Source organism: Rattus norvegicus, chromosome 1 (assembly GCF_021556685.1).
Source record: "Rattus norvegicus strain SHRSP/BbbUtx chromosome 1, alternate assembly SHRSP_T2T, whole genome shotgun sequence".
Classification (NCBI taxonomy): Eukaryota; Metazoa; Chordata; class Mammalia; order Rodentia; family Muridae; genus Rattus; species Rattus norvegicus.
In genome coordinates this window covers 188,089,458-188,114,410 of record NC_141534.1, presented here as the reverse complement: position 1 = coordinate 188,114,410, position 24,953 = coordinate 188,089,458, and the positions used below count along the sequence as shown (strand labels likewise).

General features: G+C 41.9%; 2 protein-coding genes, 1 long non-coding RNA gene and 1 pseudogene across 9 annotated transcripts in view; 2 read left to right on the top strand and 2 right to left on the bottom strand.

Annotated features, from left to right (window-relative positions):
* The window catches only part of Uqcrc2 (ubiquinol cytochrome c reductase core protein 2), a 30,716-nt gene extending 27,132 nt beyond the window's left edge, over positions 1–3,584 (bottom strand). Inside the window, exons 1-3 of the mRNA NM_001006970.1 lie at positions 3,515–3,584; positions 1,029–1,109; positions 777–926 (exon numbers count right to left, since the gene is read on the bottom strand). Of these exons, the coding sequence (NP_001006971.1) occupies positions 777–926; positions 1,029–1,109; positions 3,515–3,547 (264 nt within the window). The 5' untranslated portion in view covers positions 3,548–3,584. The remainder of the gene's footprint in view (positions 1–776; positions 927–1,028; positions 1,110–3,514) is intronic.
* A 97-nt stretch (positions 3,585–3,681) lies between these two features.
* Rpl36-ps12 (ribosomal protein L36, pseudogene) overlaps positions 3,682–24,953 on the top strand; it is a 34,285-nt gene continuing 13,013 nt past the window's right edge. For all 3 annotated transcript variants that reach the window (XR_015652455.1, XR_015652456.1, XR_015652454.1), the window contains exon 1: positions 3,682–4,001. This is a non-coding gene — a long non-coding RNA (ribosomal protein L36, pseudogene). The remainder of the gene's footprint in view (positions 4,002–24,953) is intronic.
* Ankrd62l (ankyrin repeat domain 62 like) overlaps positions 9,415–24,953 on the bottom strand; it is an 88,397-nt gene continuing 72,858 nt past the window's right edge. For 2 of the 4 annotated variants that reach the window (XM_087607627.1, XM_087607630.1), the window contains exons 26-31: positions 22,108–22,237; positions 17,131–17,322; positions 16,126–16,340; positions 14,618–14,846; positions 10,562–10,607; positions 9,415–9,611 (exon numbers count right to left, since the gene is read on the bottom strand). In XM_087607627.1, the coding sequence (XP_087463753.1) occupies positions 9,556–9,611; positions 10,562–10,607; positions 14,618–14,846; positions 16,126–16,340; positions 17,131–17,322; positions 22,108–22,237 (868 nt within the window). In that variant the 3' untranslated portion in view covers positions 9,415–9,555. The remainder of the gene's footprint in view (positions 9,612–10,561; positions 10,608–14,617; positions 14,847–16,125; positions 16,341–17,130; positions 17,323–22,107; positions 22,238–24,953) is intronic. The other 2 variants (XM_087607633.1, XM_087607638.1) reach the window with 1 other exon arrangement.
* On the top strand, positions 12,014–12,472 carry LOC147996952 (large ribosomal subunit protein eL36 pseudogene; annotated as a pseudogene). Its single transcript, XR_015652453.1, has one exon. The product of XR_015652453.1 is annotated as a large ribosomal subunit protein eL36 pseudogene (transcript).

Genomic DNA, 24,953 nt, shown 5'->3' with positions numbered 1-24,953 from the left:
AGGAAGAGAGAGGCAAGAAGGGTTCTTCCCTATGGAAGGCACGGCTCTGCTGATGCCCTGACTTAACATAAAACCTTGGCTTTCAAGCCTTGAAAACTGTAAGAAGATACATTTCTTTACCGTGAGCCACCCAGTTTGTGTAAATATGACATAGTAATTTAAGGAAAGAAATACAGGGACACTGCTTTCAAGATTTTGCTGTTTCATTAAGATAAGGTTTTATGTAGTCCAGGCTTGATCCTCTTGTCTCTACCGTCCAAGTGTTTGGGTCACAGGTGTGAACCTCAATGCCTTTTATGTGTGTTGTCCCCCTTCCCCCCTCATGCTCATAATAGACCAGAGGAACTGTGATGTGTTTTCTGAAGCTTTCTCTTGAGATGGGGCCTTCTCTCATGGAACCTGAAGCCAGCTTTTTGGACCTTGCTAGTACTTTGGCAACCTTAAAGGAGCTGCCTATGTCTGTTAACGGTACAGGTATGCATGGCTATGACTGGTCTCTTTACATGGGTATTGTTTTTTTTCCAGACAGGTTTTTCTGTAGCTCTGGCTGTCCTAGAATTGTTCTGAAGACCAAACTGGCATGGAACTCAGAGATCTGCCTGCCTCTGCCTCCCCAGTGCTAGAACCACTGGCTGTGCTAATACTTGAGGTGAAGTATAAGGCTTGCAGAGCAAGGCTTTATTAAGTCATTGCCTCAGCCCCTTATGTTCTGTGTTCTCTACAGGCCCAAGATCACACACATCATTTCCAAACACTCACGTAATAAAGACACTTACCAAAGTAGATGCAAGACGTAGTAAATGAGAGGTTCCCAAGTAGTTGTAGTTCTCATATCTACTGCCTGCTTTAATGAATAAGCCAATTCTTGATAGTGGAGCATAGTTTTCCAGAGAAGCAATCACCAAACCATTTGGTAATTTGGTAAACTGTAGTTAAGACAGAATAGAGATGTGACCAGTGCCTGTCTTTAATCAAGGAGTTTAAGTAAATTGGATGTGGGCTCCACTGAGCCGCTCAGTGGGACTAACCTCAAGTTCCTGAGGCTGCAGAGGCACTCCTCCAGGGGCTGAAGTTTTAAGCTTTGGGGCAACTTTGAGGGAATAAAATCTCTAAGAAACAAAACAAAACAAAAACAAAAAAACCCCGACAGTCAGGTTATGATGCACTCATAAGAACAGTTCATCACATGTAAAAGCAAGGCATCAACACTGCCACTCCACACAGTGATTTCAAGTAAATCTCTACCTTCATGGAAGTTCTGACGGATAACTCGTTAATAAATTTATTAGTCTACCCAAGTCATTTTTTCCTGTAGATAGTTATTTTATTTTCTCCCTTTCTTTTTTGAAAAAATAGTTTGCAATGTCGCCCATGGTGACCTTAAATTCCTCTGGGAATACAGGTTTATACTACCATGCCTGGCCTGAAGCATTCTTTTTTTTTTTTTTTTTTTTGGTTCTTTTTTCCGGAGCTGGGGACCGAACCCAGGGCCTTGCGCTTCCTAGGTAAGCGCTCTACCACTGAGCTAAATCCCCAGCCCCCCTGAAGCATTCTTAAACTTTTACTGATTTGTGATTTCCACACAATAATGAGTTCTCTATGAATAGTGTTAAAAAATACGTATTTTTTTTTGCCTTTCAATTGTTTTATTAAAATGCCAAGTGTTCCTTCTGGTGGTGACGTTTTCAAAGTTTCTGGACAGTTGGACTGTTAACACTTCAAAACAGACTTTGGCTTCCTGCTTCCTCCATATGTCAGTCCTTTCCTTTATTTCCACCGTCGTCTCCTCGATTACTTCAAGGATCTTTCCTCAATGCCCCTAACATCTGCCCTATAGCTTCATTCTTTCATGTGCTCCACTAGGCGTAGTCAGCCAAGAAAGCATCTTAGCTCCATCAGGCAAATATCTACACAGCCCTAAAACCAACAGCAAATTCTCAGTATAATATGTAATAACTTGGATGGTGGATCTAAATGCGCTGACTTCTCACACACACACACACAATCAGAAATTATACACAATGGTATAAAGCTATTACAATATTCCAATCATGTCTAGGGTTCACAGGGCTACTAATGAGCATGCAAACAAATACATTTTCAAGATGCTAAGAGCCAATAAAACATGCTGCTGTTTGTTGCCAAATGTGTCTGTAAAGTTCTATAATGCTCCTACTCTGCACTGCCCAGACGGCTGGATACTCAACACTAAGTCATTGGTGCTGGGCTAGTCTGACTGCTGGTTTCCAATTGTTTGTAGAATTACTACTTTCCTTCAGCCCTGCTTTTAAATTATGAATTTAACTCTTTGACATTACCATTTCAGTTTGCTGTATAAGGTGCATGCAGGCACTTGTGATTTTTAGCTGTGAACACCCAAGAGGTAATTCCGTAACATTCAAGTATAACAGTCCACATATGAATAACCCACAGTTCATTGCCAAGCAAGATTTAGTTGCTTTTGGGTAGTGATGTTTAAGAATTTCTGCTTTTTGGGAGGTCCCCGGGGTTGGGGTGTTCTTTCAGGAAACATAGCTCTCAATTGTCCTGCAATTTCTACTTTGTTTTAATAACACACACCTCAACTTATTCTCATAGAAAGTTAAGTCCTGCTCTCGAAGGACTGTTAGCAATTGGTTTGTCTAGGCACAAGGAAACACCATGCCCAGGCCTGGTGCATCACTGTCTAGTGGTCTCTCAACATAGCACAACTGGCATTCTGGCATTGTAATTCTGTGCGGTAGGGCTGTATGGTTGGACGGTCTAGCTGCACCGCTGACCTCTAAATTCTAGAAGCACCTTCTCAAAAGATTGTTACGAACAAAAAGCTTCACATGTAACCGGCTACCTTGCTGAAATGTAAATGCTTCTATTCTCATCTCTTGATAACCACTATTTCACAGTGATAACGTGCTGACACATGAGGTTCTCCCCCTCCTCCAACCACCAAGTGACAACTTCATAATTCAGGGCTAGGAAGAAAACTTTTAGAAAGATCAAGAGCCCCTCTTGGAGGAAGCCTTTAATTAAGAGACTGGGAAAAGAGCATGCTAAGGAATGCCGGAAGTCAGTACTGATCAGGAACGAAGGTGCGGGCACTGAGATAAGCATCACACCGCATTTGTGCATTTATTATATTATACTTGCAGGCACTGGGGAAACTGATGCCCGAGGATAAACCCAGGAGCAGAGATCTCTGCTGGAAAAGTAAGAGGCTCGGGTGTCGTTGGCCTTCTCCCTACCAGCTTCTCGAGTGACCTTCAGGAGTCTCCTGAGACCCGACTCTCCGCCACTCCCAAGGCCACCCTTCTCTCCGGCTTTCCGGGAGTCAGTTCTCTTCCTGCTCACAGAACCCGCCGAGCTCCCAGGCCTCAGCTTGCTGGCAGCACGCTTGTCCGCCGGGTTAACCTGAAGGGCAGACCCAGGCTTGAGGCCAGGGCCGCACACTCCGCTGCCAGCCCCTGAGTGGCTGACAAGTGTCCCCAGCCCTGACCCGCGCGCGCCCCATGCTCACCGAGAAGGACCCGGCCCTGCTGAGGAGCTTCATGGCTCTAGCAGTTGCCCTTTCCTACGGTCAAAGCTGCAGACAGCAAAGCAAGATGGTGCCGGAAGACCAAGTTTCCCGGCGTGCACTGCGAGCTTGCCCACGCCCCCTTGGCCGAGCGGCCTTCTACGCACTCTGTGCTCTACTGCTCCGGAAGGCCGGATGAGTCTTGCGAGCACGCAGCATGTTAAGGTTATCCTTTCTGAGTTCTTTTTCTGCAGCCTGTAATCCCAACTTCGTCTGCAGCCGTCACGGTCACCTTAGCCGCGCCCAACTCTAGTCTTGGACCTGCTCGTGAGTCCGCGCCAGTTCCCAGACTCGTCGGAACTTCCTATACCCGGGAGGTCATCCCTCGCCACTTGTTCTGTAGTAAAAGTGGTACCGAGAATTTCTGTGACCGAGTTTCACCGAGACCGGCAGGACGAGTGTCTCGTCGAACAGGTCGACACACCTATAGGTGGGCTGGCAAGGAGATCGTCACTGCTCGTGTGTGTGTGTGTGTGTGTGTGTGTGTGTGTGTGTGTGTGTGTAGAACCAGGGACTTAACATAGTCACAAATCATTAATGTGTTACATTGTTGAGGCTAATTCGGGAACCACTGCTTCCATGAAGCTGCCTAACTGCTTAAGATTTTTTAAAAATTACCTTGTTTTTTACAGTCCAGTTGTTGCCCCCTTTCCGGTCCGCCCTCCCACAGTTCCTCATCCCATTCCTGCTTCCCCCTGTCTCCAAGAGGATGCCCCCCATCTGGCCTCCCCACAAGTTTCTCGACAGTTAGGTGCATTTTCTCCCATTGAGGCCAGACCAGGTAGTCCTTTATGCTGTTTATGTGTAGGGGCCTCGGACTAGCTCATGTATGCTGCCTGGTTGGTTGGCTCAGTGTCTGAGAGATTTGAGGAGGCCGGGTTAGTTGAGACCGCTTGTCTTCCAATGAGGCCGCCCTCCTCCTCAGCTTCTTCCAGCCTTTCCCTAATTCAACCACAGGGGTCCCCAACTTCAGTCTAATGGTTGGGTGTAACTATCTGCCTCTGTCTCAGTCAGCTGCTTGTTCTGCCTCTCCGAGGGCAGCCATGCTAGGCTCCTGTCTGTAAATACACCGTAGTATCAGTAATAGTGTCAGGATCTGGAGCCTCTCCTTGAGCTGCATCCCAATTTGGGCCTGTCACTGGACTGCCTTTCTCTCAGTCTCTTCTCCGTTTTTGTCCTTGCAGTTCTTTCAGACAGGAACAATTCTGGGTCAGGAATGTGGGATGGCAACCCCATTCCTTCACTTGATTTCTGGTCTTTCTACTGGAGGTGAACTCTACAAGTTCCCTCTCCCCACTGTTGGGCATTTCATTTAAGGTCCCTCCCTCTTAGTCCTGAGAGTCTATCACCTCCCTGGTCTCTAGTACATACTAGAGGTCCCCCCATCTCCTACCTCACAAGGCTGCCTATTTCCTAGGTTCTTTTTTTTTTTTTTTTTTTTTTTTTTTCCCGGAGCTGGGGACCGAACCCAGGGCCTTGCGCTTCCTAGGCAAGCGCTCTACCACTGAGCTAAATCCCCAACCCTAAGGCTGCCTATTTCCATTCTTTCTGTTGGCCCTCAGGGCTTCAATCCTGTACACACACACACACACACACACACACACACACACACACACACACAAAACACACACACTCCCTGACCATGTTCCCTCCTTCTCCTTGTCCCCTCTCCTACCCAGGTCCCTCCCTACCTCTGCCCCTTGTGACTGCTTTCTCCTTCCTCCCAAGTGGGATTGAAGTGTCCTCACTTGGGCTTGTTAACCTTCTTGAGTTCTGTATTCTGTACTTTTTGGCTAATATCCACTTATTAGTGAGACATACCATGCATGTCCTTTTGGGTCTGAGTTACCTCACTCAGGATATTTTCTAGTTCCGTCCATTTGTCTGCAAAACTCAGGATGTCCTCATCCTTTATAGCTGAATAGTATTCCATTGTGTAAACGAACCACATTTTCTGAATCCATTTTTCTGTTGTGGGATATCTGGGTTGTTTCTAGGTTCTGGCTATCACAGATAAGGCTGGTATGAAAAATAGTGGAGCACGTGCCCCTGTGACATGGTGAGGCATCTTCTGGGTATATGTCCAAGAGTGGCATTGCTAGCTCTTCAGGTAGATCTATTTCCAATTTTCTAAGATTGATTTCCAGAGTGGTTGTACCAGTTTGCACTCCCACCAGCACTGGCAGAATGTTCCTTTTTCTCCATATCCTCACCAATATTCACCTGAGCTTTTGATTTTAGCCATTCTGACTGGTGTAAGGTAGAATCTCAGGGTCGTTATGATTTGCATTTCTCTGATGACTAAGGACTTGGAAATTTTTTTTTTTTTTAGATTTATTTATTATATGTAAGTACACTGTAGCTGTCTTCAGACACACCAGAAGAGGGCATCGGATCCCATTACAGATGGTTGTGAGCCACCATGTGGTTGCCGGGATTTGAACTCAGGACCTCTGGAAGAGCAGAAAGTGCTCTTAACCACTGAACCTTCTCTCCAGCCCCTGAAACATTTCTTTAAGTGTTCTAGGCTGCTTAAAAATTTTTAAATGGTGTAACCACTGCCCTGAAATTTGGTGTACCCCGAGGAGTCTCTCTAGTCAATGGAACCTCAACATGCCATAGTTCAGGCCAGCACAGACCTTTATTCTTGTTTATTAAGGCCCCTTTATTCTTAGCTTATAACACCATCTGACAGGAAACTGACCCACATACCCTAATTGGGAAAATTTCTGTTTTAATGTGGCATACTTCATGATATCTGCCACATAAATAAAAATTTTGTCATGCTTTAGAATATTGGAAATTTGCCTATTTAGTTTTAAGCTCCAAAGCCTGAGCACCATTTTCTAGACAGATACACCACTTGCCATATGTGAGGCCCAACACAACACAGTAACATATATGGAGGTCTCTGCCATAAAATTCAGCATTTTATTGCAGATGAAAGTGGAGTCCTTGAAATTGTTTCAAGATAGAATTTGAAGACCCTGACCTTTACGGTTGAGTTCTCTTGAGACCTTTGTCTTCTATTCTGGCAGAGTTTTACTGGGATCATTCTAAACTATTAGACAAGTTCAATGCCCATTGCAAGAAGAGATCAGTTTTCTTTTTTTGCTACCAGATCTATAGACCAAGCACCTTTCACTGATTCTTTGAATTCTTCTATTTTATTGATTTCAGCCCTGAGTTTGATTATTTCGTCCTATTTACTCTTTCTGGGTGTCACTTTTGTACTAGAGTTTTCAGACGTGCCATTACTTTGTTAATGTGAGATTTCTCCATTTCTAGTGCTGTGAACTTGCCTCTTAGAACCAACTGCCTTCCTTGTGTCCCACAGGTTTGGGTATATATATGTTTGTTTTCATTCAACTATAAAAAGTTATTGGGGTTGGGGATTTAGCTCAGTGGTAGAGCACTTGCCTAGCAAGCGCAAGGCCCTGGGTTCGGTCCCCAGCTCAAAAAAAAAAAAAAAAAAAAAAAAAAAGAAAAGAAAAAAAGTTATTTTCTTTCTTGACCCATTTTTCATTCAGTAGGGAGTTGTTGAGTTTCCATGAGTTCGTAACCTTTCTGATGTTTCTGTTGTTGATAGCCATTGTTTAATCTGCGGTGGTTAGAGAGGTTTTATGGTGTTACTTCAAATTTCTTCTGTCTCTTGAGACTTGCTTTATGTCCGAGTATGTAGCCAATTTTGAAGAAAGCTCCATGAGCTGCTGAGAAGAAGGTATATTCCTGGGTGTTTGGGTGAAATATTCTATAAATATGTTAGGTCCCTTTGGTTTACGACATCAGTTAGTTGTAGCCTTTCTCTGATTAGTTTTTGCCTGAATGACCTGTCTGTTGGTGAGAACCAGGTATTGAAGTCACCGAGCACCACTGTGACTGTCAGTATGTGATTTTAGTTGTAGTTGGGTTTTAAAATGAACTTTGGGGCCCTGGTTTTTGGTGCATAAATAGTGGATTTTCCTTTGATGAGTAAGTGTTCTTTCCTGTCTCTTCTCATTGGTTTTTGTGTTGAAGTCTATTTTGTCAGATATTAAAATGGCTACACTGGCTTACATCTGATTGGAGTCGCTTTTTCTATCATTTCATCCTGTGGTGATATCTATCTTTGATGTTAAAGTATGTTCCTTGTACGCAGCAGCAGGATAGATCCTGTTTTTTGAATTCAGTCTGTTCGTCTGTGTGTTAGGGAATTGAGACTGCTGATATTGGGAGTTATTAATGAGCAGTGTTTATTGATTCCCGTTATTTTGTTGTTACACAGTGGGCCCTTCATTTTGATTTGCTGGTCTGGGATTATTTATTTATTCCTGTGTTTTCTTGGGTGTGGTTAACCCCTTCAGGGTGAAGTTTCTTCTAGCACCTTCTATAGAGTTGGACTTGTAGATGGATACTGCTTAAATTTGGTTTTATCATGGAATTTTCTTCCCTCATTTACTGTGATTGAAAGTTTTGCTGGGTATGGTAGTCTGGGCTAGAGTTTCCATTAGAAGTCAGATGCTATTCTAATGGGTTTGTCTTTATATGTTACTTGGCCTTTTACCCTTGTAGCTTTTAATATTTTTCTTTGTCCTGTATATTTAGTGTTTGATTATTATGTGGTGTGGGGAGTATGGATTTTTTTTTTCCTGGTCCTATCTATTTGGTGTTCTCTATGCTTCTTGTACCTTGGCAGATAACCCTCAGACCCCTCAGACAGGATTTCTTTGTATAACAGCCCTGGCTGCCTAGAATTTGCTTCGTAGATCAGGCTGGCCTTGAACTTACAGAGACCTGCCTACCTCTGCCTCCTTAGTGTTAGGATTAAAGGCATGCACTGCCATGCCCTGTAGTACCTTCTTCTTTAGGAAATTTTTCCTTTAATAATTTTGCTGAAAATATTTCCTGAATTTTGACCTGGGTTTCTTTTCCTTCCTCTCTTCTTCTTAGTCATAATTTGGTCTTTTCATATTATCCGTTTCTTCTATCTTGTCTTCAGCACCTGAGACTCTGTCTTTCTGTTGGTGAGTTTCACCTGAGGTTGTGTTTATTGTCTTCCTGAGCATATTCACGACGGCTGTTGGAAGCCCTTGTGTGAGCTTCGGCGGCATTGCATTCCATAGGACCCGCTACAGCGGTTATGCTGCAGCGAGCCACAGGGAAAGGTGCTTTGTGGCAGCATTTAATTTCTAATTTTAAGACATTTCCAAAGACGGAGTTCCTTCAGCAAAAGTTTTTTTTTCCCTTCTTTGAGGAAAGGGCTGTAAATCAGTGTTTAAAGTTAAAAGCATCAAAGTTCAAAATTTTATTAATTTTGATGGAGATATAATGACTGCAGCACATCACAACTCTGACCGTGGACCGTCTGCCACTATACTAGAGTGACAGCCACGTCTGCAGGTGCGTTTATACTGGTGGATGTTGGGAAAGGAAAATAAGCCACCATCAAATTGATTTTTAATTCTAGCAAACGATGACTGACAACTTGGCTGTTTGGATGCTGTTTAGAAAGCTGGAATTTGGGCATTTGGGGAATGTAATACATGTTTTCATTTGTAAAATACAGAGAAAGATAGTATATGCCAAGAGTGGGGAGAGAGAAGGTGCAATTTAAAATATAGGATTAAAATATTTAATCTGTGTGTCTGCAGGTATGCTTGGAGGCCAGAAGTGGGTGTTAGAGCCCCTGGCTGTGAGTTACAGGTGGCTGTGAGTCACCTGACGTAGCGCTGGGATTCAACTCTCAGCCTCTGCAAGAGCAGCGAGTGCTCTTAACCACTGAGCCATCGCTTTAGCCCAAAGGTAGGAATTAATCATACATATATGGTTGAAGGAGCATGATACAAAAACATGTTTCTTCAATAAAAAGTTATCACATAGTATATTTAATGGGAAATGACTAAAATGTTATATAAAAGGTCTCTAAATAAAATGTCTTTGTTTGGAAAAACATTTATTTAATCTGTGCACATCTTTGTTATCTCCCTAAAGTAGATCTTGAGTTGTTACTTAGATCCTGAAGGATAAGCTTCCAAGGACCAAGACTCAAGTTCAGCTGCAGCTAGAAAGAAAAAGTAAGAATTACGATCTTTACTTCAGGGACTTCACAGTTAACAGTAGTAGTAAGAAAGACTTAGCCTTGTCAGGAGAGATAAAAATGACAAATATGTATTCTTCACTAAAGTAAAAAACTAAATGCTTATACACACACACACACACACACACTGAATTAATTATTATCAGGGCTGAGTGTGAGTATGCATTCCTACTCTTCACTTATTTACCCAGGGACCAAGTGCTAAGCTGCTGGGACAAGTCCTGAGATGATGAGAGAAGACGATATGTGGCAGCACTCAGCATGTCATTATGCCATATCCCCACCTCAGATGGACGTGGTGTCTGTACTGAGCGATACATTCTTAATACAGGAACCATGAAACCCCCAGAGGGAGCTACATGCCAGTGTTGTGTTGATACTGTAGCCTCTTAGGTGGAGGTGTTATTGAAGCTGATATTGGGGGAATTGAGGAAGTCAGCATGCGAACCCTAGAGGTAGAAGAACACGAGTAACCCATGGATACTAAAAGCAGGAGCAATTGGCCAAAGTAGGTGAGTGGGGAGAGAGAAGGTGGAGTAGCCTGACAGCAGGCGCTCTGACGTCTAGTCATCATAAGGAAAGAGTATTTCCTCCTTCAGGGAAGGTTAAGCCAGCGAGAATCCTGTAATAGATTTAAAATGATACTTGTCAAGTGACGGCTTTGGAAGTATGACTAGCTGTCAGTAGACGATTGTTGCAGTTTTTGGGGAGGTTGATAATGACTTGTTGAGGAAGAAAGGATTAGAGACTTTGAAAAGCCATGGAGCTACAGAAATGCAGGGTGAACAGTACTCACCAGGAACACATGCTTTTAATGTGGAATCTATCAACCAGAGGTAGCATTTGCTACTTACAGTTTGTCTTGTAAATTAATAATTTACTCTAAATTCAACGCATACACATTGGCAACATACCTTTATCCACCTCTTCAGTTATGTTTTTTACCATGTTTTTCTGCTTCTGAAATATCAGATTTTATAATGTTAGAATCAAACAAATGATATTGTGGAAATGATATATCATTTCAAATATATTTTATGACCCCTCAGGACCTATTCTTAACATATATAAATATATGATAGGGATAGACGTGGAATTACCAACAGGGGAGGTGAAGCCCCAACTACGCATCTCTTGCCACTAAGTGAAATGTTCTAATTATAGCTAGCTATTCAGTTACAGAATATACGGGATGCTACACTCTGTATTGTATTACCCCATTTAAATTGTTATCACTTAAATCTTTGGATAAAAGCTATTGTCTTATTAATGTCCCCCAAAGGGTCTAGCATAGTACCCTTCACACAGTAAAACCTTTGTGATGATAATAAGGAACTGATTTGTAATATCTATAAATCTTTGATGTGAAGATTTCTTTGACTGATAGATTTTTCTACTATTTTCTTTTCTTGACATTTCTGTTAACAGCAGCATTAGTGAGTCTTCTAAATGGAACAACTAAATACTTGAAGAAAAGGAGGATTTTACTAAAATGAATTAACAAACTGAGTACATTGGCACAACACCTGTAACCGTAGCACTTGGGAGGTAGAGGTAGGAAGATCCTAAGTTCATGATCAGCCTGGGCTACATAGAGAGTTTGCAGCAAGCCTGGGCAATCTATATAGCAAGTACTCAGGTCAAGACAGCAAACCAATGGACTGCATGAGAGGCAAAAGTCGCCAGCCGGATGCTTGTGGCTGGTGTGACTACTGCAGGCCATGGTTTGTTCTGTAGCCTGAACCCATGTTGATGTGTGTGGACCATGTCACCACTGGGGACCATTTTGATCTGAGTGGTCTGCCCTGCCATCAGAGGCCATGGTAATGTCTAGGCCTATGCTGCCACTGAGGGCCATGTCTGGTCCGTGGTCCTACTGCAGCCTGCAGTTGTGCTTATGGTCTGTGCTGTCACCAGAAACCATGTGGAGGCCTGGGAGCCATACTCTCCCTGATTGTGAAGAGGCTACTTGTGCTGTGATATGGGTGACTGCAGATGTAGTTGAGAAGGAGGGACATGGAAGGCTCCAGTGACAACCCCTACCCTCACCCCAATTATCCCACCCCCCAACCCCCAAGTAACAGCTTAGACAGGACGCCACTGAAGGAGACTCTTAAAAAGTGTGATGGGGATGCCGAAGTGTAGGGATGGGGGCAAATGAGAAAGTAGGGGTGGGGGTGGGGGCTAGAGGTGGGGGCAGGAGTGTCCAGGAAGGGAAAGGAATCAGTTCTATTTAAAGGGCTGTCCACTGAGAGTTTGGCCATGCCCCACTGAGTATACAGACAATACAAATTAAACTTAAAAATTCTTATTTTTATCTTTTTGGTGTGGGAAGGTCACAGTGGTGGGGATGCAGGCATGGAAGGACTGGGAAGTGAGTGTGATCAGGGTGCAAGATGTGAAAGTCCCAGAGAATCAATAAAAATGTTATCATCAGAGAGCAGCAGCCATGGCCCTGCATTACCCTATGGTGGTGGACCTCAACAAAGGCCACAAGGTGACGAAAAACGCAAGCGCTGCGGGCGCCTGACCAAGCACACCAAGTTCATGTGGGACATGATCCGGGAGGTGTGTGGCTTCGCACCCTACGAGAGGCGCACCATGGAGCTGCTCAAAGTGTCCAAGGACAAGCGAGCACTCAAGTTTATCAAGAAGAGGGTGGGCACACACCTCGGCGCCAAGAGAAAGCAGGAGGAGCTGAGCAACGTGCTGGCAGCCATGCGGAAGGCGGTGGCCAAGAAGGATTAATGACCCCTCCCCCAATAAAAAATGGTTCTTAACAAAAAAAAAGTTATGTTAAAATAAAACGCCCAAACAAAAACCCAGCCAATCAAATCAGTGCAGAATCCATTTTAAGTCATTCAGCAGCTACTATGCAGATGTTTCTTTGAAAATTGATAAAAGAGTGTATACTGAAGCGCCCTTAAGTCTAGCATGCTTTGGGAGACTAACACCCCACAAGGACACCATGTACACATTCGAGCTATTAAGATAGGGTTGTTTTATACTTCACCTTAGCTAGAAATACTGAAATAACCCTTTCTTCCCCAAATGAAAGTAAAATAGCCTCACTGCCCAAATTTTCCACTGTATTATGTACATATTTACACACTCACTTACCACACCTTTGAAAAATGACACAGAACCTGATTTTTCTGGTGGGAACTAATGAAAAGGTTTTTACATTTTCAGTATGCACAATAATTTACAGAGATTTCAGCTTTTCGTTCTCTGTGTGTGTGTGTGTGTGTGTGTGTGTGTGTGTTCATGTGTTTACAGTTATGTGTGTACAAATGTGCATGTAAAGGCCAGAAGGCACTCTGTGGAACTGTCTACTTGGTTTTTAAAAACTGTGTCTAGTGGGGTGGTTAAGAACACTGCTCTTGGGGTTGGGGATTTAGCTTAGTGGTAGAGCACTTGCCTAGCAAGCACAAGGCCCTGAGTTCGGTCCCCAGCTCCTAGTCATAAAATGGTCAAATAGAATCAAATATCTGGAAGAGGAACAACCATAATTGAATTAATATTTTTAGTATAAATTCTGCAATAGATTTAGCTTGCCATTTTGGGAACTATTTTAAATTTTTATGGATGAGATGACATTGTTGCGTTAAATTCATCCTCTTACAGTTTTTCCTCTTACTTTGCTTTCTGCTGCTATGACAAACACCACGGCCAGAAGCAACTCGGGGAGGAAAGTTAGTCCATCCTACACTTCCATGTCACCGCCTCTCACTGAACGGGAACCCAAGGCAGGAACTGAAACAGGAGCCATGGAGGAGTGCTGCTTACTGGCTTGCTCCCCATGGCTTGCCGTGCTTACTCTATTGTACTATCAAGGTCTACCTGCCCAGGGGTGGTACTGCTCACATGGGCTGGGACCTCCCACATTCATCATTAAGACGATGCCCGTACACTTGCTTACCAGCCATCAGATGTAGGCTTTACTCAGGTCCTCTTCCCAGATGACCCTGGCTGTGTCAAGTTGAGCAAATGCTAACCAGCATGCATCTCCAGAGCACACGGGGAGATGCTTTAAAGAATATTCTGATAAAATATATGCTATTTAATGGCAGTTCTATTTAAAGATTGGCCATTGCTTTCATTTCAGGGAAGGCAAAATGGAGGACCTTAGGAGAACTCTGTTAAAAACCCAGCATTTGAGGAAAAAGAGCAACACTGGAGATCTCTCTCTTTTCTCTCTATAACTATATACCTACATGCATGTATGTATACATACACATGTATGTGTCATGTATAATATATATGTGTGTGCATATAGGAATACATACATGTACAGGTGTATATAAATATGTATGCCTACTTATGTATATATACCTACACATACAAGTACACATACCTACACATACAAGTACACATACCTACACATACAAGTAATATGCATATCTATGTACGAGATATAAATACTATGTATATAGGTACACATACATAGTGAATTAAGCCATTCTCAAAAGGGTAAATGTCATATGCACTATCCACATAGCCAAATTATGGAGTCAGCATAAATGGCCAGTCAACAATGGGTAGATAAAGAAAATGTGAGATACATATATTTTATAGACAATTTTTTTTTCTGGGGGCTAGAAAGATGGTACAGCAGTTAAGACCGCTTGCTACTCTTACTGAGTTCTATTCGTACCAACCACAGGGTGTTTTACGGTCACCTGTAATTCCAGAGTCAGGGGATCTGACACCCTCTTCTGGCCTCCACGGGTATCACACATGAACACATTGCATTTACATACATATACATTTACATACATAGTACATTGCATATACATACAGACACACTAAAAAAAGTTTTCTTTGTAGAGACCAGACTTTTATAACCTTTACGTACCATGCATAAGTCAACTAAACAGCTCAACATCTCACCAAATGAAAAGAATTAATATTCTATCAGATACCAGAGTTGGAATGCCAAAGAACAGAAGAGAATACATATACCTTACCTTGAGTAGCCTCCTCCGCATAAGCTCAGGAGATGGCTGAGGGCTGGACATGGCAGCCTCTAGGTTTCTGCTGGCAATGAAGTTAGGGTTGCGGTTTACATAAGCGCTATGCTCGGTGACACCAGGACTTTTGGGGACAGGCCTTGTAGTAAGAGTGTTCTGTACAGTTCTGTTCCGTTCCGTCACCAGCAAAATGTCAGTTCTGACTCTGCTTAGTTTGCTATTAGTTCTGTGAAGATTGCAAACAGTAAATACTTCTGCCCTTGTTCCCTAAATGAGCTGCTTTTTAGAAAGTATTTCATAATTCCCCTTACCAATGCCTTAATGCTGACCATGCCTTGGAGCATAGTGTTGGCTCCCCAGTATAGGTTTAAATTTATTATGAAGAATTACATATATTTCCAAACTAACAATTCAGAGTAGGAGAGAGATGATGCCTGTTAGTGATGGGTGGCTTGTAGAAGTGCCCCACTTACTAAAACTGATCATGCCAGTAGAAATAACCATATTTAAAGGACAAAACTATGAGATGGTGCTATGCTCACATTCTTGACTATAATAACCATTGCACTATAGGAAACTACAGCAAAATATCCTGTTGTGATCCATGACAAATGTATACAATTAAATGTATATGAATGTACAAAATATATACTTAAAAAAAAAAAGGCAAAACTCACGAACCAGCTGGAAATAGTTTATGCAGTAAAGCAGCTTGGGTTTAAAAAAACTATTGAATGAGCAGATTTTCAAGTTTTTGCTTTCACTATCTACAATCCACCTATAACTTGGGACAAATTAAATATTTAGTACAGAGGGATAGTTCAGAGGAGCAGCCTCAGGATAGAAGACGGTTCTTCTGAGGATTTAAGAACAAAGCTAGCAGTTCCTGGAGACGTTAGCTTCTTTTGTCATCTCCGAGGTAGGACTTGCTGTTTTCCACTCACACACCCTGACACTGGCCCGGGGATTAGGTTTATATTATTATTATGTTTATTATATTGTGAGTATGGGTTTGACCATCACCGGGTTACCCTTCCTCTAGGATTCAGGTCCGCCTTGATGTACTCAACTGTTAAGCTTGCCTGTGGGTAGCTCTAACGGTGACACCAGAGACTCAGCAGATGCAATGGCAGGCAGTTATTTCCTCAGGAGCCAGAATGTGCCCAGAGGGACAGTATTATTACTGTGGGTCCCTTTGGGTGTGTCTCTAAGAAGGTAGTTAAATCGTTAATGTTTCTACTTAGAGAATGCTAACGTAGCTTTATGACAATGTGACTGTCTTAATTCCCTGAAAGACCAGTGTGTTTTTAGGAGAGGACAGCACAGAAAACTATAAATTAAAAGGGGACTAGGTGTCTGGCAGCCACACTGCAAGTGTAGGTTCATTTCCTGCATAACTCTTGGTTATAATTTGCAGTTTGCTTAAAGATCCTGCTTAATCTTCTGAATCTGTTTGCTGATAGTTACACAGTAGCAGCAGAGAGAGCGAGCTTCTCCCGACTTACCTGTAGAGCGTATGGGATAGAGTCTTGCTGAGCTCCCGTTCTCTGATGTAGCGCTGCAGGTATTTCTCTACATTTCTCTCATTGGATTCTTTCTCAGCTTGCAGTTTCTGGAGATTGGACTCAAGGTTTTTAATCCTGAGTTCCACTTGACTCATTAGCGAGTCATTATTACTGTCTCTTAATGCCATCGCTTGCTTTTCATCGTCTAGTTTTGCCTATGGAAATTTAAAAGGATATACTTTTCTTTTTTCTTTTTTTCGGAGCTGGGGACCGAACCCAGGGCCTTGCGCTTCCTAGGCAAGCGCTCTACCACTGAGCTAAATCCCCAACTCCAAGGATATACTTTTAAAGTAATTACATGTAATGCTCAAAATACTTAATGTGCTTGCTTTAGTTTTGAGTAATTGATTCCCAGAGTAATTTTAAATGTGAAATAAGGTGCCAGAGTTTTAACTTTCAATACCAACTGCATTAAATCCAGATCATAAAATGGTATTGGACTTCGTTTTGGTTGGACTGGAGCGTGAACCCTGGGGCCTCCTGATGCTTCTGAGCCACAAGTCTTAGTTCTGCATTATTCTCCCACTTGCCCTAATGCAACCCAACAGTTCACAGAATAGAGCTGACTCAAATTTCAACCGCCCCTCCCCAAACAGCGTAATTTAAGGATAATTCAGAAGCGGGTGAAAATGTATTGTATTCCAGTTTCTTTCCCTCTAGAGATACTGTTTTAAATTGCCTAAAAAGCTGAAAGTAATTATTCTGACAGATTATGTTTTAATGATGGAAATGGAAGTAATTAAAGTGATAAACAGATGTCATCTGCCTTCTAGAAATTTCCAACACCAGCCATTGTAAGACTCACAGAAGACACACATGCAGTTCAGTGAAATTAGCTTAGGTTGTAACAGATCTGTTGTCCTGTAAAAGTGCTTCCTGTCTTTTAAATGATGGTGTCCCCTCTTCAGCCCCTCCTTGACACCATCTCTCCTCACGCCGACCTACCATGTTCTCTTGCACCTGGTGCTGCAGATCTACTGCATCTCTTTGCAGAGTCCTCTGATCCTCATGTAGCTTCTCATATTGCTTTTGTGCTATTTTTATTGATAACAATTCCTGCTCAAGGTATTTCAATTGTATATTCAGAGGTAGATATTTGGAGGCTATAGTTTCCCATTTTTCTTTCAATTCATGGATCTATATGAATAAAGTCACAGAGCCTGGTAAAAAAGGATTTAGGCTGGGAAAAGTCTAACATAAAAAGAATAACAAATTTTGGCATAAATTTAGTTGCAATATATTATAATCACTAGCAAAGTCTTAGTATGTAATCCATTTGAAAGGGAAATTATATGGATTTAAGGTTTAAAAATACAAAATTAAAAGAGTAAGCTCCAAAATCCACAGACTCAGGGCTAAGCCCTGCAGCCAGGAATAGCAGGCCATACAGATAGAGAAAAGGAATGCAGGATCCAGCTCAGGCTATCAAGGACTGATCCATAAACCATCCGGCAGGAAGACATCCCCCCCCAGCTTACTCAGGGTCATACTTTAGCTAGATGTCCTCCAGACCCTGATAAGCCCCTGACTTCTAGCACGTACTCTTCTTCTTTGTTGTAACCTCACTGCTATGTTTAAATGAGCCAATTGTGTGTAACCTCGCCAAAAACCCCCTAGCTTTCCCTATATAAACACCTGACTTTTGAGTTTCGGGGTCAACTCCTCTGTCTCCTGCGTGAGACACGTGTTGGCCCGGAGCTTCGTTATTATTAAACGGCCTCTTGCTTTTACATCAAGACCGGTCTCTCGTGTTTCCTGGGGCGTGCCATCCTGAGACTTGAGCGAGGTTTTTTCACATTGAACTTTGTACAAAGATCAAAGAATGATAGCCACAGAAAATCATGAAAACATACTTTAAAATAATAAAATATTAATTCTTTGAGAATTTTATACAGTGTATTTTGAGGATATATAGTCCCCTCTTCTAGCTCCTCCCAGATTCCACCCTCACATTCCTACCTAGTCAGCTTGATGTTTTTTTCTCTCTGTCTCTCTCTTAAAGATCCACCTGCCTCTGTCTCCCCAATGCTAGGATAAAAGGCATGCTCCAGTGTTGGTGCACACTTTAAATCCCAGCACTCAGGAGGCAGAAACGGGCAGAGGTCTGGGTCTACAGAGCCTGGTCTACAGAACAAGTTTTAGGACAGCCGGAGCCACACAGAGAAACCTTGTCTCAAAAACTAAATAATCAAAACCCAAAAACCAAAAACCAAATCAAACTAAACCATCCCAAACCCCCCCGCCCCCAACCCCAAGCCCCAGACTCCCAGAACAAGAGTCTGGAAATAATACTATAATTAATTAATCTGACAAATGTGAAGTCGAAAGTTGCATATATTTTTCTGAATTGGGGATGTCCCTTGTTCGTTTGAATGGCTGTCTTAGTAGCTTTTTCATTGCTGTGAAGAGACACTATGACCAAAGCAACTTACAAAAGGAAAGCATTTCTTTGGGTGTTTGCTTATAGTGTCAGAGGATGAGCCCATGATCATTACGGTGGGGGGAGTATGGCAACAGGTAGGAATGGGACTGGAACAGTAGCTGAGAACTTATATGGGATTGAGAGAGATCGAGAGCCAGAGCGAGCAAGAGCCAGAGCGAGCAAGAGAGAGAGGGAGAGAGAGAGAGAGAGAGAGAGAGAGAGAGAGAGAGCGAGCGCAAGAGCGCAAGAACGCAAGAACGCAAGCGAGAGAATGGAGTAGGCTTTTGAAACCCCAAAGCCCACCCTCAAGTGACGTCTGACCTCCAACAAGGGCACACCACCTAATGCTTTGCAAACTGTTTCATTGACGGGGACTATGAGTCTATAGAGGCTATTTTCATTCAAACCACCAGGGCTGCATTACAGAAGTGGAGATTTTCAGCAAGGACCTTGAAAGAATCTCCCATCACAAAGTCTACTGATAGGACCACCGGTTCTTAAACAAGATTGGCTTAACTCAGCAATATCCTGTAATCTTTTAGTCTTTCTGTAAAAGAAGAGTGAATTGATTTATAAAACTTGTGGCAAAATAAATATAAAAAATAGTTTTTCTGACAAGAAACAATGTGGAATGCCTGGATATCCACATGCAAAAAAAAAAAAAAGTTGTGTTCTGTGGTGGTTTGGATGGAAGTGGTACTATTAGTAGGTGTGGCCTTGTTGGTGGAAGTGTGTCATTTTGGCAGCAGCATTTTGAGGTAATACATATGCTTAAGCTCTGGCCAGTGTGAGTCTCCTCCTGGCTGTCTTTGGATCAAGATGTAGAATTCTTGGTTCCTCCAACAACATGTCTGCCAGATGCTGCCATGCTTCTCGCCACGGTGATAATGGACTGAACCTCTGAAATGATAAACCAACCCCAATTAAATGTCCTTTATAAGAATTTCATTGGTCCTGGTGTCTCTTTTCAGCAGTGAAACCCTACCTAAGACATACTCTTACACAACGTGCTTACAATGTGGACTCAAAATATACCAGCTACATGGAAGAAATAAAATTCTAAAGCTTCTCAGTGTGCTTCTGAGAGCATTGTCAAAGACAGCATGGCTGGATCTGGTATTTACTTCTGTGATTCATCAAATGCAAAAACAGATTAAGTAGGCTTCAGCAACAATATTGTGTTTGAAAAGATACCATCAAGAAAGTGAAAGGTAGGATTGGAGAGGCAGCTCAGGTTATGAGCACTGGCTGCTCTTCCAGAGGATCAGGGTTCAATTTTCAGCACCATTATGGTGGCTCACAACTATCTGTTCTAGGAGATCTGATACCCTGATCTGATAACATCATCAGGTATGTAAGTAGTGCACAGGCATACATGTTGGCAAAATACTCATACACATAAAATAATCTGTACTTAATTTTTCCCTCTAAAATATGAGACTTATATTTAGAAACCCCAACATGAATGTTTGAAAGAAAGGAATCTCTGTTCCTGTATATGATTAACAGGTTTGGGAACAAATGTGAGTTGGGAGGACAGATGAAGTATGTCAGATGGGGGGCGTCAATCACTAGTAGTGATGACAGTAATTCTTAAGAAAGTACTTGAAAATCATACCCTTGGTAAGGGATTCTTTTCTAGAATAAAAGACTATTACAAATAAGAGACAACACAGCTTCAACCTGGCGATGTTGGAGAGTGAACATGTCTTCCCAGTAAGAAATCACTCCAACACTTAGAGATTATAAAAAAAAAAAAAAAAAAAAAACTTGCAGGGAACCGGCCCTGGATAGAAACCCCTATTTATTTATATAGTTTTATAGCCCCAGTTACACTTTGAGCAATGAAACATGTAAAACAGCAACAGGGACTCTGAGCTTTGGTTGTCTGGACCAATTGTGAGATTTGCAATGTAAAATACTGTCACAGTCATTCAAACACAGACCAGGGCTGCTTCTCCCAGGCAGCTGTCAGCGGGGTTGTTCTGACTGCCTGGCAGAATTGTGCTCTTCCTGATAAGAGAACCGCGGGCACCACTTTAGCTAAACTCTACTTTGTGTAACTTGATATTTCCTAAGAAGTTTAGTAGGTCCTTTAGTACAGCACTTCACTACTCCCAGTTTCTCCCATATTGGAGAAAGAATCTAAATAGTCCTTTCTGCAGAGAAATATATGGACCCCTGATAAGCACACGAGAAGGCATGTGCTCAGACTGTCTGTCCTCCTGGTAAATTGGTAAGCACAAAAGGAAACCTCCTCGGTGTCTTCTTCCTATCACCACACTGGGAAGGTTTTCACTTGAAGTGGTGGAACAGGAGCGTTGGCAAGGGCAACTCCTACTCGGTGCTATCATGGAAGAAAACTTAAAACATGCAAACACAAGAGCTTGTACATTAGTTCCATGGTAGCATCATTCACCGAAGCCTGAAGTAGAAACAGTTTAAAGACCCATCAACTGTGGAGCGAATGAAATGAATAGTATATTCATACTATGGACCAATGGGATGATACTGTTTACCGACATGAAGTCCTGAGACCTTTCGCTGTATCATGATCTTAGAAGCTGCCTTTGCCAAAAGAACTCACTACTTGGGCCCATCTTGTAAGTAAAAGGAAGGGGATGTCATCTCTGCCTTGTTCTGTTTATCTCCCAATTAACTGCACCATCTTCTAACCACCCACAAAGTGTCTTTTAGGTCCTTACCACCTTGATTCTAAGAGCAGGATAGCCTTACAAGCTGGAGCTAACTTCCTACCATGGGGAGATTACAACCTGAATAGGAGTAGTTATCTTATAGGAACCCGAACAAATGCCACTAGCAATGACAACAGTAACAAATGCCTTGCTGGACAAGACCTGGAAAACACCTTTCCTAGGACTGATGCACTCTTGCCCTCTGACCCAGCTCTTTCTCAGTGTGAACGTAAAGGTCATGTGGACTGTTATCTGTCCCTCTCCTCTGTGTGAATATTGAATATCCTGCCTGCTTCTCATCATCACTCATCTCTTTGATTGGCATATTGGTAAGATCACAACATCCATGAACACTGAAAACACAATGCAAAGCAGAAGGAGAAAGAACCTAGATTACAGACCATGTGATGGTTGGTATGACTTGTACATGGTAAGCAAGGTGATGGGAACACGGTTTGTTGGTGGTTCCCTGGGGCTGATCCGGAAGAGGGATGAGTGATGACTGCAGGGTATGTGGCTGGTGAGAGCGGTCTCCAATGGGGTGGTGCTTGCAAGGCACTTGCGATCATGTCAAATGCTTTTGACCGGCATCTGTTGAGTAACTGACTAATGGGTCTGCTAGTTATATTCCAAAAACAGCTACCAAATGAAATGGATGCTAGTCAAGATTTAACGGTTTGGGATGTTGTGTGCTACTTGACTTTACATACCATTTTGAGTTTAACATGACACCCTTTCAATGGAAAAAGAACTACTATTTCACTGACACCAATATGTGAGGGTCTCCAAACATGTTAAATTTACCTCATTTTTAAACATATCCACTGAAACATTCAGCTTAAGTTCTTTAGTTTTTAAATCTCCATGGCAACTAAATTCTCCATTTTCATGGTCATTCAGTTTCTTTCTCATTACTCCTAAGTGTTTTTTTATTCTGTAAAAGAATGGAAAGTTTTTTTTTTTTTTTTTTTTTTTATTAACTTGAGTATTTCTTATATACATTTCGAGTGTTATTCCCTTTCCCGGTTTCCGGGCAAACATCCCCCTCCCCCCTCCCCTTCCTTATGGGTGTTCCCCTCCCAACCCTCCCCCCATTGCCGCCCTCCCCCCATAGACTAGTTCACTGTGGGTTCAGTGTTAGCAGGACCCAGGGCTTCCCCTTCCACTGGTGCTCTTACTAGGATATTCATTGCTACCTATGGGGTCAGAGTCCAGGGTCAGTCCATGTATAGTCTTTAGGTAGTGGCTTAGTCCCTGGAAGCTCTGGTTGCTTGGCATTGTTGTACTTTTGGGGTCTCGAGCCCCTTCAAGCTCTTCCAGTTCTTTCTCTGATTCCTTCAATAGGGGACCTATTCTCAGTTCAGTGGTTTGCTGCTGGCATTCGCCTCTATATTTGCTGTATTCTGGCTGTGTCTCTCAGGAGCGATCTACATCCGGCTCCTGTCGGTCTGCACTTCTTTGCTTCATCCATCTTGTCTAATTGGGTGGCTGTATATGTATGGGCCACATGTGGGGCAGGCTCTGAATGGGTGTTCCTTCAGTCTCTGTTTTAATCTTTGCCTCTCCCTTCCCTGCCAAGGGTATTCTTTTTCCTCATTTAAAGAAGGAGTGAAGCATTCACATTTTGATCATCCGTCTTGAGTTTCGTTTGTTCTAGGGATCTAGGGTAATTCAAGCATTTGGGCTAATAGCCACTTATCAATGAGTGCATACCATGTATGTCTTTCTGTGATTGGGTTAGCTCACTCAGGATGATATTTTCCAGTAAGAATGGAAAGTTTTTTAAAGAGTAAATGTTTGACAATTTTTCAAATGGATTGCATTTGTTATCACATTTGTACATACATTATTTCTTTTAAAATAGATCTACACATTATGATCTCTCATTTGTTTCAACTTCAATTATTGAAAATATTCTAATGAAATTATAATCTTAGGTAAACATTATAAAGAAAAAATGATGGAATTTATGGCAGATAATGAATAAACACTATAACCATATGCACAATTGTTTTTACTGTTAATATCTACTTTAGTATTATATTATGAAGCACTAATTATTAACAGTTAGGACTAACCCAGAGATCAGTAATTAAGGTAAAGAAGATCAACCAAGTAGAAACAAAAAGGACCATAGAAAAAATCAACAGAACCAAAAGTTGGTTCTTTGAGAAAATCAACAAGATAGATAAACCCTTAGCCAGACTAATGAGAGAACACAGTGTGTCCAAATTAACAAAATCAGAAATGAAAAGGGAGACATAACTACAGAATCAGAGGAAATTCAAAAAATCATCAGATCCTACTACAAAAGCATATATTCAACAAAACTTGAAAATCTGCAGGAAATGGACAATTTCCTAGACAGATACCAGGTACCGGAGTTAAATCAGAAACAGATAAACCATTTAAACAACCCCATAACTCCTAACAAAATAGAAGCAGTCATTAAAGGTCTCCCAACCAAAAAGAGCCCAGGTCCAGACAGGTTTGGTGCAGAATTCTATCAGGCCATCAGAGAAGACCTCATACCAATACTACCCAAACTATTCCACAAAATTGAAACAGATGAAGCACTACCGAATTCCTTCTATGAAGCCACAATTACTCTTATACCTAAACCACACAAAGACCCAACAAAGAAAGAGAACTTCAGACCAGTTTCCCTTATGAATATCGACGCAAAAATACTCAATAAAATTCTGGCAAACCGAATCCAAGAGCACATCAAAACAATCATCCACCGTGATCAAGTAGGCTTCATCCCAGGCATGCAGGGATGGTTTAATATACAGAAAACCATCAACGTGATCCATTATATAAACAAACTGAAAGAACAAAACCACATGATCATTTCATTAGATGCTGAGAAAGCATTTGACAAAATTCAACACCTTCATGATAAAAGTCCTGGAAAGAATAGGAATTCAAGGCCCATACCTAAACATAGTAAAAGCCATATACAGCAAACCAGTTGCTAACATTAAACTAAATGGAGAGAAACTTGAAGCAATCCCACTAAAATCAGGGACCAGACAAGGCTGCCCACTCTCTCCTTACTTATTCAATATAGTTCTTGAAGTTCTAGCCAGAGCAATCAGACAAAAGGAGATCAAGGGGATACAGATTGGAAAAGAAGAAGTCAAAATATCACTATTTGCAGATGATATGATAGTATATTTAAGTGATCCCAAAAGTTCCACCAGAGAACTACTAAAGCTGATAAACAACTTCAGCAAAGTGGCTGGGTATAAAATTAACTCAAATAAATCAGTAGCCTTCCTCTACACAAAAAAGAAACAAGCTGAGAAAGAAATTAGGGAAATGACACCCTTCATAATAGTCCCAGATAATATAAAATACCTCGGTGTGACTTTAACCAAGCAAGTAAAAGATCTGTACAATAAGAATTTCAAGTCTCTGAAGAAAGAAATTGAAGAAGACCTCAGAAGATGGAAAGATCTCCCATGCTCATGGATTGGCAGAATTAATATAGTAAAAATGGCCATTTTACCAAAAGCGATCTACAGATTCAATGCAATCCCCATCAAAATACCAATCCAATTCTTCAGAGAGTTAGAACAATTTGCAAATTCATCTGGAATAACAAAAAATCCAGGATAGCTAAAACTATCCTCAACAATAAAAGG